This window comes from Manis pentadactyla, chromosome 13, assembly GCF_030020395.1.
Source record: "Manis pentadactyla isolate mManPen7 chromosome 13, mManPen7.hap1, whole genome shotgun sequence".
In the NCBI taxonomy this organism is placed as follows: domain Eukaryota; kingdom Metazoa; phylum Chordata; class Mammalia; order Pholidota; family Manidae; genus Manis; species Manis pentadactyla.
Genome location: NC_080031.1, coordinates 28,385,849 through 28,399,736, shown reverse-complemented (window position 1 = coordinate 28,399,736; position 13,888 = coordinate 28,385,849). Strand labels below are relative to the sequence as shown.

General features: G+C 37.2%; 1 protein-coding gene across 4 annotated transcripts in view; it reads left to right on the top strand.

Annotated features, from left to right (window-relative positions):
• Nucleotides 1-13,519, top strand: part of TRPC6 (transient receptor potential cation channel subfamily C member 6) — a 113,465-nt gene extending 99,946 nt beyond the window's left edge. The window contains exons 8-13 of one of the 4 annotated variants that reach the window (XM_036902811.2): nucleotides 401-596; nucleotides 1,336-1,539; nucleotides 3,229-3,303; nucleotides 9,199-9,282; nucleotides 10,335-10,410; nucleotides 11,006-13,519. In XM_036902811.2, coding sequence (XP_036758706.2) covers nucleotides 401-596; nucleotides 1,336-1,539; nucleotides 3,229-3,303; nucleotides 9,199-9,282; nucleotides 10,335-10,410; nucleotides 11,006-11,157 — 787 coding nt within the window. In that variant the 3' untranslated portion in view covers nucleotides 11,158-13,519. Of the gene's footprint in view, nucleotides 1-400; nucleotides 597-1,335; nucleotides 1,540-3,228; nucleotides 3,304-8,321; nucleotides 8,402-9,198; nucleotides 9,283-10,334; nucleotides 10,411-11,005 lie in introns of those variants that run through there. The other 3 variants (XM_036902810.2, XM_036902809.2, XR_005028221.2) reach the window with 3 other exon arrangements.
• The last annotated feature ends 369 nt before the right edge of the window (nucleotides 13,520-13,888 follow it).

The window sequence follows — 13,888 nt, the reverse complement described above, 5'->3', positions numbered from 1 at the left end:
AGAAGTATAGATGGGCAGGAAACCTAAAAGGACTCTTAACAAAGTGTATTATTTTTGTTAAATATTATATTTAACACTTCCATTGCCAAAGGTATAGACTATTAAATGTTAATGTCTGTGATTATAATAACATAATGGAGTTATGTTAATAGCATTTATTGAGTGCTTACTGCCCAGATACTGAGCTGTGTGCTTCATATTACCTCATCCTTGCAAGAATCTTGGAAATAAAAGTTGTTGTAACTGTTTTACAGAAAAGAAAACGGAGGTTCAGGGAACTGAAGAATTTTCTCATGGATATCTTGTGATTTGCAAAGACACTGATATAATTCATATAATGGGGCCATTTTCATTTATTTTTACATTTTACTATGTCCTTTCTCTTTTTATTTTTCCCCAGAGTTGAGGAGAGTTTTAAGACACTGTTCTGGGCTATATTTGGACTTTCTGAAGTGAAATCAGTAGTCATCAACTATAATCACAAATTCATTGAAAACATTGGTTATGTTCTTTATGGAGTTTATAACGTCACGATGGTCATTGTCTTGCTAAATATGTTAATTGCAATGATCAACAGTTCATTCCAGGAAATTGAGGTATAATTTCTTTGTATTTGTATATTTTATGACTACATGTTTTAACTATTTTGGGGATCAGCTCAGAAATGGCAGTGGAAGTACAGACTGCTTTCCCTCCTGTGTTATTTTCCTGTTTATATACCTGTTTGAGCAGTAAAATTGTAACTCTTTGCTTCCAAATGCAACATTGATGGGTGTGGTGGGATAGTAAGACATGAGGAGAAATGTCTGATTCATTTTGTTTAAAAATAAATTTTAGGAATGCTATACCAGCATGAATTTATATTTTATTTTTTTTAATTGCTTACCAATAAACTGTTCTATAAATCTTTTTTGCATGATGTTCAAAATTGGCCCTTTCTCAAATTTAAAGTGATAGAATAAACTTTTATGCCAGAAATGTTGCTCTGTGTCCCCAGTTAATCAAATTAGTGACCTGTTGCTAAACAAAAGAGTGAATACTTTTTCATAGTGTTTTTCATAATGTAGAAAAAATACATTGATATCTTTCAATGCATTTATAAACACATGCAAGTTTTGAGATCTGTAGTTCTGTTAAGCCTGCTAAAATTTTAGACAGATTTAGGAATGAGTATGTGAGTTTAACCTTAACATTTTGAAAAAATCTTGGAGCAGTCTTTGGGGTCTGAAAATCTTTGCAGGCACCACTGCTTCTATCTAACCACACAATGTGAAACGCACCCCAGTAATTCTGCTTATGCGTTACCTTGCTGAACCGTCATGTGTGTTTGTGCAGGACGATGCTGATGTGGAATGGAAATTTGCAAGGGCCAAACTTTGGTTTTCCTACTTTGAGGAGGGAAGAACCCTTCCTGTTCCTTTCAACCTGGTGCCAAGTCCAAAGTCCCTGTTTTATCTCTTACTGAGGCTTAAAAAATGGATTTCTGAGCTGTTCCAGGGCCATAAAAAAGGTTTCCAGGAGGATGCAGAGATGAACAAGGTAATTTGGCTTGCTACTTAGTAAAACCATCAATCATAAAAATATAAAATTAAAATATTTGTCAATGCTGCAACCATTAGAACCACAGTACCTCTTTAAAAAGAAGTAGTCGTGAGGACATGTCCATTGTTCCCAAATGTAGCACCTAGCACGCTCCTTTGGCTTGTGTCTGTTTAACAGGAGCACATTGGACATTTCCTCCTTAGAAGAATATAGGAAAAATTCATGAAATGTGACTGAAATGTATTACATTCTCTGGAATGGGTACTGAAAGGGAGAATTATTCTGGGCCCCATTTTTGCAGTTGTGGCTACATGTCCCTTGCCTCACCTTCGGTTTATGCAGTGAGGTAAAGATTCAGTGGCTGATTATGGCATGGGGGAATCTGACAGGCTCTTAAGTAACTTCTACATTGAAAAGTTCAGAAGTCAGTTGCTCGCATGCAGTATGGGAGACTAGGTTTGGCATTAAGTAGTTCAAGAAAGAAAAGTCTAAGGGTATTGATTGGAAACGATCTCATGAGGGACTGCAATGTCCTGAAACCATAAAAAGGTATAATACTTAGATGAGGAGGTAGGATGATTGCACATTTTCAGAAATATTTAGAATACATGTGGAATGTTGTGTTGAATGGTCAGGGTTGGGAGGGAGGCAAGGCTTACTCTGTGCAGGGAACTCTACTGGGTGCAAAGACCTCTCCCTCCAGCAGGAGACCGAGAGACTGGATACATCCAGAGAAGGGCCAGGATGGGAACAAGTGTGGATTTGGTGTCATGATGGGGAATTCAAGGTGCTTGCTGTTTCTTCTGAAGAAGGGAGATTAAGAGCAACAGTATGAATGTCTTTAGAATTCCCGGTTTTGACTAGGGAGTACACTTATTTTTTGTCCCTTCAAAAACTGAAAGAGGTAAAAGGCAAAAGTTGCCAAAGTTCCATTTTACTTCTATGTAGAAACAAACTTGTTACAACAAGATCTGCCCAATACAGTTATAGGCTGTCTTATGAAGTAGTGAGCTCCCCACCATTGCAAGTAATCAATAAATATTGGATGAACAACGTTAGGAATTTATAGATCTTCCTACAGTGAGTGGACAGTTGACCAAATTATTGTAAAGGTTCCTTGAAATTTTAAGACTGTATCATTGAATAAAAAGGAAGCATTCTAATTCCTGCACTGTTTGCCACCTATTATTTGGGATTCTTAAGTAAGTAATAAACTCTCTGAACTTTAGTTTTCTCAACTGCAATATGGGAATAAAATTATATCTACATCATAAAGATCAAATCAAGTAAGTATGTAAAAGTACTTTGAGAATTCTAAATCCCTCTTCAAATATGGTTATTATTATGATTCTTTTGTATGAAAAATTTGGAAAACTGTGCCATCTGTGGCATTCTTCTGGATGTCTAGTTTATTGAACTTAGTCAGACAAGTGGCAAAACCTTCCCTCACTTTGCTTCATGTTACTAAGCATGCCATTTGCAGTCTAACTAGAACTGCGTCCTGAATCACGTCCAAAGGAAATGTCTGAGCACTTACCAAGGGAAGAACGCAATAAGTGTATGTTTCTCTACTTGAAACTTGACCAGATGGCCTTTCAAATATGGAATAAGGGAAGAATGAAATCGGTTTTCTAATTCCAAATCACAATTAGCAATCATGTTTATTTTGCTATCTATCTTTAAAAGAGAAATGAAGAAAAGAAATTGGGAATTTGGGGAAGTCATGAAGACCTTTCAAAATTATCACTCAATAAAAAACAGGTAAGATCACGTTTGAAAATACAAAGCCATGCGTATTTTAACAATGCTCAAAATATAGTTACTGAGAAGTGGAAATAAGCCTGTTCCCAATTAATCAGCAAAAAGAATTATGTGCATATTTAAGAGAGATAGTAAGTGCATATTTTGGGGGTACTTATGGGTGATAGAATTTAGGAATAGTGATGTAAAAGAGGAAAAATTAAAATAATAGAGGAATCTATAAAGAACTCAATGGAGAAATGATTGACTTAACTCTTTGGAGCTCAGGTGGAGAGGATGCATATCTAGCAGAGCCTGCTTATTTGCAAGTAATCAAGCAGCTGTTGAAAAAGTCACTATGAGAATTCAGTGCCTACTGTAGTCAGCACAGTACATAATGAGCAGTGTGCCCTGGAAATGCAGCAGCTCCCTAACATGGAGAGGCAAAGCCCCATGATGAGGACATTCATTCCCTTCCTTCTCGTAGCCTGCGTAGGTAGAGGTGCAATAAATGCTTGTTGCTAACAAATGAATTAATTAGAAGAGCAAGATATCAGGTAGAGTTTACTTTCAGTTACACATAAGAATAATTTTTTAAAGTATCATGGTGTTTTAAACAAGACAGTTGATTTTAAAAATAGAAATGCCATTCTATCTAGTAATTCCACTTCTAGGAATTTACCTAAAGATAACCAAATCCCTGATTTGAAAAGACATATGCACCCCTATGTTTATCACTACATTATTTACAATAGCCAAGATAGGGAAGCAATGTAAAAGTCCATCAATAGATAAATGGATAAAGAAGGCATGGTACCTATACACAGTGGAATATTATTAAGCCATAAAAAAGAAGTCCTATCATTTGCAACAACATAGTTGGATCTAGAGGGTATTATGCTCAGTGAAATAAGCGAGATGGAGAAAGGCAAATACTATATGATTTATTTTATTTGTGAAAAATAAATACAAAGCAAAACAGAATGAACAAAACTGCAGCAGACTCATAGACACTGAGAAGGAACTGGTGGTTACTATGCGGGAGAGATTGGGGTGGGTGGGTAGGGAAGGTGAAGGTGATAAAGGGGCACAAAAATTCTCAATCATAGTGTAGGTTGGACATGGGGATGGTAGTACAGCATGGAGAATTTAGCCAGTGATTCTGCAACATGTTCCTATGTTGACAGATAGTAGCTGTACTAGTTGGGGGAAGGATTTAATAATATGGGTAGCTGTTGAAGCACTGTGTTGTATACTTGAAACTAATATAAGATTGTGTATCAACTGTACTTCAATTAAAAAAAAAAAGACAGCTGTTTTCCCCCTTCTCTTTAGCTCTCCAGAGTTAGGCAGCACAGAACTGCTGTCAGGGGGGCGTCTCTGTGATTCTGCTGGATTTTTTGTCATAGTCAGATGCAAGATGACAGCGTCACCTCCAGTCATCACATTCACTTTCAGACATGAAGAAGGACTAAGTGCAGAGGAAAAGTGGGGCATGCTAGCTAAATCTGCCACCACGCTCAGAAGTGCCCCCCAGCGATTTCTGTATTCTATCTATTATATCTTATTGGCCAGAAATATGCTGCAGGGCCACCCTGTGGGGCACAATTGCTGAAGAGGGGGGCTCTTTTGTTTTTAAGCTAAGTTTGGTATCTCCTCCACCAAAATAGGAATACTCTTAAAGTATTGATACGGTAGGAGGATTGAACCAAGTACTGAGAGATTGGGATCGCCTCTCATCTCTGCCCCTTTAGCGATTCATTTCACTTCTCTGAACCTTAATTTCTTCATCTATAAAATAGTGATCATTGTACAACCCATCACACAAGATTGTTGGGAGGGTTCAATTGATACTTTGTAAATTATAAACACTGCACAAATATAAAGTACTTGTTATTATGATACTTTGTAAATTATAAACACTGCACAAATATAAAGTACTTGTTATTATGGGGAAGTGGGCCCTTTTGTTATTTGGTTATACATAACTCCATGAAAATTTTGTAAAAATAGGTCAGTATAAGTTGGATTTTCAAGTTTTCAAGTAAGAAACTACTTGTACTGAAAGTATGATGAATACATGATAACAATGAATCACAGGACCTATATTGAAAAAACATTCAGGGGGAATCAAAATACTTTTATTTTTATTATAGCAATGACAGTATTTCTCAAATCAAATAATTCATTTCTTTGTAGTTTCTCCCAAAATTTGGAAATTTAAAATTTGTTTTAGTCACCTGAAAATATATTTTATATCTTTTAAACAAGACTTCAACCACCTTACCCTTTCCAATAGCACAATATTTTAATTCTAGATTAAAACAAATTCCTTAAGAGCAATCCTAAATCTGTGATATCTGCACCTAGTTAGGATTAATAAAATGTTGATTCCAATGTCAGTTTAACCATCTACAGGCCCTTTTGTGTGACTTTATTGCAGCAGCCATGGAGATAAACCCCTCATATCTTTCAAGAGAGAACCTGCGTCAGGGCACATGCTTGGCTGACAGCCACCACAGCTTTCCTGCCATGCCATTCTCCATAGGTTCTGGACGTTTCTTGCCCTCTTGAGGCAATCTTTGTGCCAGAGGTCCTGGCTGAACTGGCAGACTTTCTTAGACAATCTTGGTACCTTTCCCTATTTCACAGGTGATGCATAACTCTGGAGAGTTAAATGAGGAGGGGAAAGAAACCACCTGGAAGCATTTTCTGCCTTCTGCTCCCATTAGCCGTTATCTTTGATAGGCACAATTCCTAATACATCTCATACCTCTGATTTTGTCTTGGCATTTGATTCCAGAGGACCAAATCAACACAAGAGTCTTTTTTCCCTTGCCATGTAAGCTTGTGATGAACAAAGATTTGGGCACATTTCACATTGCTTGCTTTTGCATAATGCATTAACTATATTTCTGAGAAAATGCTTTTTTGAAGCAACTGTTTATATTTCCAGTCATTCTTGTCAATTGCTACTGAGATGACACCCTCCTGGAACGTTTGGCCCTGATATGTGCTATACTAAGAAAACTCACAGTTCATGCTTCCTTATGCAATTCCTGTGGCTTTTGCTCATTCTTTCTCATAAAGTCTATGTTTAAAACAACACAGTTAAGCTTCTATTTCGCTGGGGTCTACTCTTTAACTCCTTGAAGGTTAAAGTGGTTAGTTTGCACAAAGGTTGCCTTCCCATCTACTCCAGATCAGTAGGACGAGCAGTATAAAAATACTTTCCAAAACAAAGCAAGTAGGTTGACTGATTATCTGGATAATATCCTTCACCTCTGAAGGTCACTGACTTTGGTGGCCACTAGCATTAGCTTTTCAGATATGCAGTCGGAAAGAATGGCGTAAGTCAAAAGTCAGTCTCTGCTGTACTGCATTACATGGGTAAACTTGGAAATGCCAACTAACTTGTTAAATAACTTCTCAGTTCCAGCTCCAGAATCACTCACCTTCTAGTTGTCAGTTTCAGAGCAGGTGTTTATGCCCTATCTAGAGCAGAGGTGTATTATTTTAGCATTTTTGGTCTATTCTGTACTGGAACTATGTTTTTATTTAGGTTGGAGTTTATTTTTTCAGTCATCCAATGAAACAACTATATAATATAGTGGCTCCAATTTGTCAAGGTCACCAGGGCCACTTCTCCATTTGATTTTGCATAAATTCCCAATCTTTTTCACCAGGTCTATTGAGTTAAAAATTCCTGGCCTGAAAGTATGTACTTTAATAAGGCCTTAGGGGATTCTAATGCTCATGGGGGTGTGGGAATCACTGAATATTTCACTCCCTGACTTAGTCGTGGACATGGACATGTTGGTAAAAAGCAAATACTAAGCAAATATTTATGAAGTATCTCCAGAAAATATAGACTAGATTAAAGCTAACCATGAAATTGACCTAAAGCCTCATAGTAGATATTTACCCTTCTGTACAATAATAATAACTATTGACACTTGTATGTCAGGCTACATATTCTACCCACCCACCTCATCTCTTTAATCCTTACATTAGAAGATAAAACTATTTTCTATATTTTTAATAGGGAAATAGGATATTATTTTCTGAGGATAATAGACATGAAATGAACTTGCCCAGCCCCATTTCAGACAAGTGACAGGCAGAATTTCAAACCCACATCTTCTTGATCCCGAAGAAAGAGCTTTATAAGCACTCCACTGCCTGGCTTCCTTTCACATCTGCCTCCCCTGCTGACCAAACATAGTGCCTCTACCTTTACCAGCTCATTGCTTCATTCCCGGCCAGACCACGTAACACTTGCGGAGAGTGGGAGACACCAGAACTGTTGTTATGTCCAACAAGCCAATAAACTCCAAAGATGGAGGCTTACTTGTGCTTCTTAATGAACAACATGTAACTTAGAGTAGTTCATCCAAATCCTACAGCAGAACTACAAGAAATGCTAATACTAAACTAATTGCTAGGAAATGAAAAAAGAGCAAAAATAAGGAATGCAGGAAATGTGGTAGAAGGTATAAAAACAAAGGATGGATGGTGGTTCATTCAGAATTGGATTGTAAATTTGCATATTAGGAGCACAGCTTCCACCCACCCTTCCTGCTTCTGCTGCACCGTCTCCCCCGTTCCTATGGTATCGGTCAAGTCAGTACCATCTATAAACACCCACATCCCTAAGGTTTACATACTATTCATATTGCCAGTTGAGTTCCCTTGACTTTCAGTATTTTAGTAGCTGTATATGGAAACAATTATATATTAGAATTTCCTGCCACCAAGTGGTAATAATGCTTCTTTGCACTAGTGGGAAGATTTCTCTTTTCATACTATTTCTTTCTAGTATTCAATTTTTTAATATGTATTTAAATACGTATTTCTAGGAACTAATTAGAAATTTTTGCTGAACAAATGTTATATTTGCATACAAATTCGTATTTCAGATTTAGACCAGAACTAGTCACATAAAAATGATCCAGATGAATTTAGAGCTGTTTAGTCACATACCATTTACCTATAACAGTGGTTCCCAATCAGCAGTGATTTTGATCCCCCACTTCCAGCACCCCGGGATGCATTAGCAACACCTGGAGACATTTCTGTGGCACAGCCGGAGAGGGGAGCTGTTATTGACATCTCACAGGTAGGGGTGAGGGAGACCACTGAACATTTTACAATTGACAGGACAGTCCTCCACAATAAAGAAGCATGCAGCCCTAAATGTCAAAAACATTGCAGTTGAGAAAACCTGGACTCTACGCACTGAATGAATGCCGGGGGCAGCTGGGTGTGGTGCTGAGCCTGTATGGACACACTGTAGCTGTGGTCATTGACACTTCAAGAACCACACTCTGCAAACTCCACAATCATACACATTATCAAATGAGCAGAATACTATTTTCTGTCTTTCCTGGCCCTGTTATCTCTTCTGTGGCATCTGGTGTGTTCATTTGTAAGGCTCTGTTTCATGCCCTAGAATAGATTTGCCATGTTTCAGATGTTGCTTACCATGTAGTTGAGCTGCAACCAATTGGTCCATGAACTCAGACTGCAGGTATGTTGTATAAAAGGTGTCCAGATACCACGGGACCTCCATTAGTGACCCCAAAGCATTTCTGCCTTTGCCTTCATTCATTTCACCAACCAACAATTCTTGAGCATTTGCTATCTGTTGGGCAGTGCTGTCAGAGATTTCCAGTTAAGTAGTTTCAATCATTCTCCAAGACAGTGCCAGGTAAATGTGAATTATAAAGAAATAAGGTTAGTTACGTGTAATATTTAGAATCTCAAACTGTGATACTTTAAATGAAAATGAACTATACATGTAGATAAAATTATTTGTATGTATATGAAACTATTAGCTCATGTATATAATAAATATCACATTATTTAAAACAAAATTTAAATGTGAATCAATTTCTAATTCCTTTCAAATTACAGCTTGGGCATAGCAAACAATCAAGTATAAGGAGCTCAGAGGATTTCCAGTTAAATAGTTTCAGTAATCCTCCAAGACAGTATCAGGTAAGCCTGAGTTTTAAATAAATAAGGTTAGTTATTTGTAATATTTAGAGTCTCCAACTATATGATTCCTTAAATAAAAATGAACTACTATGACATTTTTCTCAATATCAAAAAAATGCATTAATTCAGCAAATATTTACTGAGTAACTGCCATGTGCCAGGCACTTTCTAAGTACTGCAGATACATAACTAAACAAAATAGATGAAGTCTTGGTGTTATGGAACTTAAATGCTTATTGTAAAAACTCTATCTTTACAAAAAAAAAAATACAGAAGACAGTAAAATATACCTCAAACCTCACTATTGAAAAACAAGGACTACTTACTTTTGGTAAATATTTTGCCAGATGATTATATGTATGTGTATAATTTTACATATATTTCAGCATTATTATATAAATGTATATATAATATTACATAAGTGAGTTAATACTTATATAATGAGCAATAGGTTTTCACTTCACAAAACATAGTCACATTTTTAATCGATGTATATTATTCCTGCATACAAATATATGGCAATTTATTGAAAATAATCCTCTATTGATGGACATCTAAGACTTTTTTCTCTGCTAATATATATAGTACCTATTTGTCTGTGTGCCTAATTACATCTTTAGAATAAAAGCTCTTGAAAGTAGACTTTTACAGTCTACTATTTAAGTTTGTTCTTGAGTAGTAAGATTTGGCTTAGCTATATATCTACCCAGGACTTCCTGCATGTGTGTTGAACCTCCTACTTCTCATGAAAAGTATGTAATAAAAGCAACATTCTCCTAGTAGAAGCCCAGGTTTTGGAGAAACTTTATTATACTGAAATAAGCCTAAATTACTAGCAAGTATAGATGTTTGCTTTAAACTTGTTCTTTTCTCAAGAATGAACTTTTGAGTTGTTAGCCTTGGCGATGTGAAAATTGCTATAAAAATCATCTTAATCTTTGAGAGGCCTCACTCTGAAGTGCTTACTAAGGGCAGAAAGACTCAGAAACTTAGTCCAAATGAGAGATTTGTCATGAGTGTAAAACTGAGATGGATCTTTTTTCTCTGTTTAGAAAATAATGAAGAGACTCATTAAAAGATATGTACTACAAGCCCAGATAGATAAGGAGAGTGATGAAGTGAATGAAGGTGAGTCGAGCACAGAGACAGGTCGGCCCCTGGGTGCAGCTGGGACTGGGGCCTGACGCAGAGCAGAGGAAGCTGGAGAGATGGGTGCGGGAGGAGTGAGTGTGGAGGGGCCGGAGGACAGCATCTCGCCCACCAGCAGTACCGTTACATCCCGGGGAAATAGGCTATTTTTCTGCAGTTGGGGACAGATGCCACTTTCCAGATAAGTGACTATTGCTTTTTTTTAGAGGGGGCTTGGAGGGAGGAGGAAGTGGTTGGGCATGGGAGGAAGATGATTTCAGGCATCTTCTTGCCTTTTCTATGGATCCCCTGATAGGAGGGGCTATCACCCCAGCTCCGCAACATTTGCCACCATTGTTTCCCTTTTACTTCAGGAGAGCTTTTGTTAATAATCTTTTTTCTCCATGACCTTTTCATTAGCCCAAATACTTACCTGAGAATATAGAAACATGTCTCATTAGGCAGTTATTTCCTTTGAAAGGATTCAAAATTGGATGTGTGTGGAGTTAGGACCGATTTTAATCTATCCTAGAATCATTAACTTTTCTGCATTATGTATTTACAATTAACTTTGTATCACTCTTGTTTTTTAAAGGGGAACTTAAGGAAATTAAACAGGATATCTCAAGTCTCCGCTATGAGCTCCTTGAGGAAAAAACGCAGAATTCAGAAGATCTAGCAGAACTTATTAGAAAACTTGGGGAGAAATTATCAATGGAACCAAATCAAGAGGAAAGCAATAGATAATGCAAAGACTTCCTCAGAAATTCATATTTATTTGTCCACTTGAAGCCATATTATTTTCCAGTTTATTTTTTTAAATGCCAATGTGACCACATTGTAAATGAAAAAGTTCAAAGATAACTTGGGTCATCCTATTATCTGGAAACTTAATTAATATTTTTGGTGATTAAATTTCATTGTTCAGGCTGAAAGTTGCAGGTTATGATGAAAATTATGCCCAGTTGTTTGGTGCTTGTTTCATGAACTGCTCTCTGGGTGTAACTATTGTGATGACGTGATTGCCATGTAGTGTCTTCTTGGGAATTTCCTCGGCTGGCTGCTGTAGACACCCGGGGCTCCCGGTGTGGCATTTCCCTTGGAGATGATTTCAGGCATCTTCTTGCCTTTTCTATGGATCCCCTGATGGTGAATTCCAGCCCTGAAATCTAAGGGAAAATAATCTATGGTTATTTAGAGAATGCTGTTTAATCATCCACCCAGCTTAGTCCCACAGAGTATGGTTGAAAATGTCTCTGCAAAATAGGGTTAAATATGTCCTACATATTTTTATTCATTTCTTGAAAATGTTACTCTTAACAGTGAAAAAGTACTTCCTCGGCTGAACTCTGGAAACGTGGTTCATCTGCGTGCCTGTGTGTGCGTGCACACACACACACAAACCTGTATGATATGTTTGCCCTATTTGCTTTTGCAGTCAATATAGACACTCAAAAGCTCTTTAAGTGATAATTTTTTATTGCGACTGAAAAATTATTGACCAAATAAGAACCCTTTATTGGAGAAGTATCAGAAAGCCACACATAGTTGTGGCCATTTGGCCCAATTATAGTGTAATTTTGTGCCATTTCCAAGGGCATTTATAGATGATTCCGCACATTTGGCATCTAAAGTAAAGGAAAAAAGGTGTTGAGGGAACTTGCAAATACCTATCTGTTATTCTCAGTATGTTCCACCCTCCTTTCAAAATATAGAAAACAGGATTTGCCATCGTGAACATTCACCTAGAGGTCGTTGTTACTTACTGATATATGAGATGGTATGTAAAACAACTAAAAGAGCAAAAGGTTCATCCGTCCAACTAAAAGACTCTCAACATTTAAATGATACTGGGCATTAACTGGAAGTGCTGCTTTAAATTCGGTAAGGAGAGACTTCAAATACAAGGTTTTAGCTTCATTCTAAAGACAAAGTGCTCAAGAAAAAATCTGGTTAACTCCAAGTTCTACTTAATTTAAAACAAAGAACCTTTATGTAACCAGATCGGATCTATAGCTGAAATTTTATACTCAATGATTTTGTATTTGTGGTTTTTATTTATTGAGAAGTTATTTAGTGATACAGAAAAGGTGTGCTTTCAAATGTCTTGTGACAATATTTGAATCCGAAGTTGTAAAAATCAACCTCATACCAAGTAACACTATCAGTAAATTAAAATAACCTAACATCCACAAAGCTCGTGTGTTGTGCCATGCAAGAGACTGGCTTCCATGCCAGGGAGTGTTTCATGAGAACAAGTGGGCTTGGCCCTACATAGGATATTCAGGTTCCTCAGTGTCTTTTAAGTTGGGTTGACGTGAGAAGATGTTAAGTTTTGGGAGATGCAACACACAGGACTATGGGTTCCTCAGTAAAAGGCATTACATCAAGTGCCACCCGTGATTATTCAAAATTAATTATGTCCCCAAGGCAGCATTTACCTCAAAGTGAAGCTGAATTGGCATTGTTCTAAGTTCCATTTCATTGGAAGATAAAAAGAGAAACCAACCATGTTTTAAGAAAGGCTTAGAAAATTCCAACAAGAGCTTAATTAAAAGCATATTGTCAAAGGATGGTCATAAAACAACCATCATTCATAAGCCTCAAGACCACTGGCTTTAAATCCTGTATTCATGTCACAGACAGCTTCACCTTTTACAATAAAGTGACTGTAAGGTGAACCGTATCTGTCCAATCTGCCTTCTCTGATTTGGTGCCTCCTGGAGTCTTGGGCACCATAAGGAGGACAACAGAGCCCTGACGTCTGACTCTGACAGCCAAGCCATGTCTGCTCCTCGTGGCAAAGCCACTGCAAAGGAACAAAGGAAGTCCCTGTTTCGGTGCCTAAATACCTAATTTTACTGCCTGCTGTTCTCTTACTTTGAAACTGAGAAATAACACAAACTCAGTATAATTTTACTAGGCATATAAAATGAATTTTACTAGGATCTACTGTCAGCTTAAAATTTTGCCAGTGATTAAAAGGACTGGAAGATGAACATCTGACCTCTAGAAGATTGCAGCCAAGTAAAGAAATGGGACTTAATACAACTATAAGGAATGTTTATTGAGCCCCTATTATGCCAGGCATTGTGATAATTACTTTCCGTGAATTATTTAATTTAATCTAACTTAATGCTTAACAACAATTCTATAAAGTAAATACCATTATTATCTTCATTTTGGAAATCAGAAAACTGAGGCTTTTTGAGGCTACCCTTCTCATAGAGTGCTGGAGCCAGGAAAAAAGCCCAGGCCTGCCTCCCACCAGAGGCCTCAAACTTACCTGTGGTCTTGACCAACTATATTGGAGGGTGGTTTTCTTGTGAAACTTATATTTCAGTCTCTAAAGTGAGGAAAAGTAGGCTATACCTGAGAACCCTAAGTCTCATTACATCCCCAGTCTGGAGACAGACAATAGCATTAATCAAGGAAGGTTGTGGATAAAGAGAAGATTTAATTAAAATCTTTTAATTTT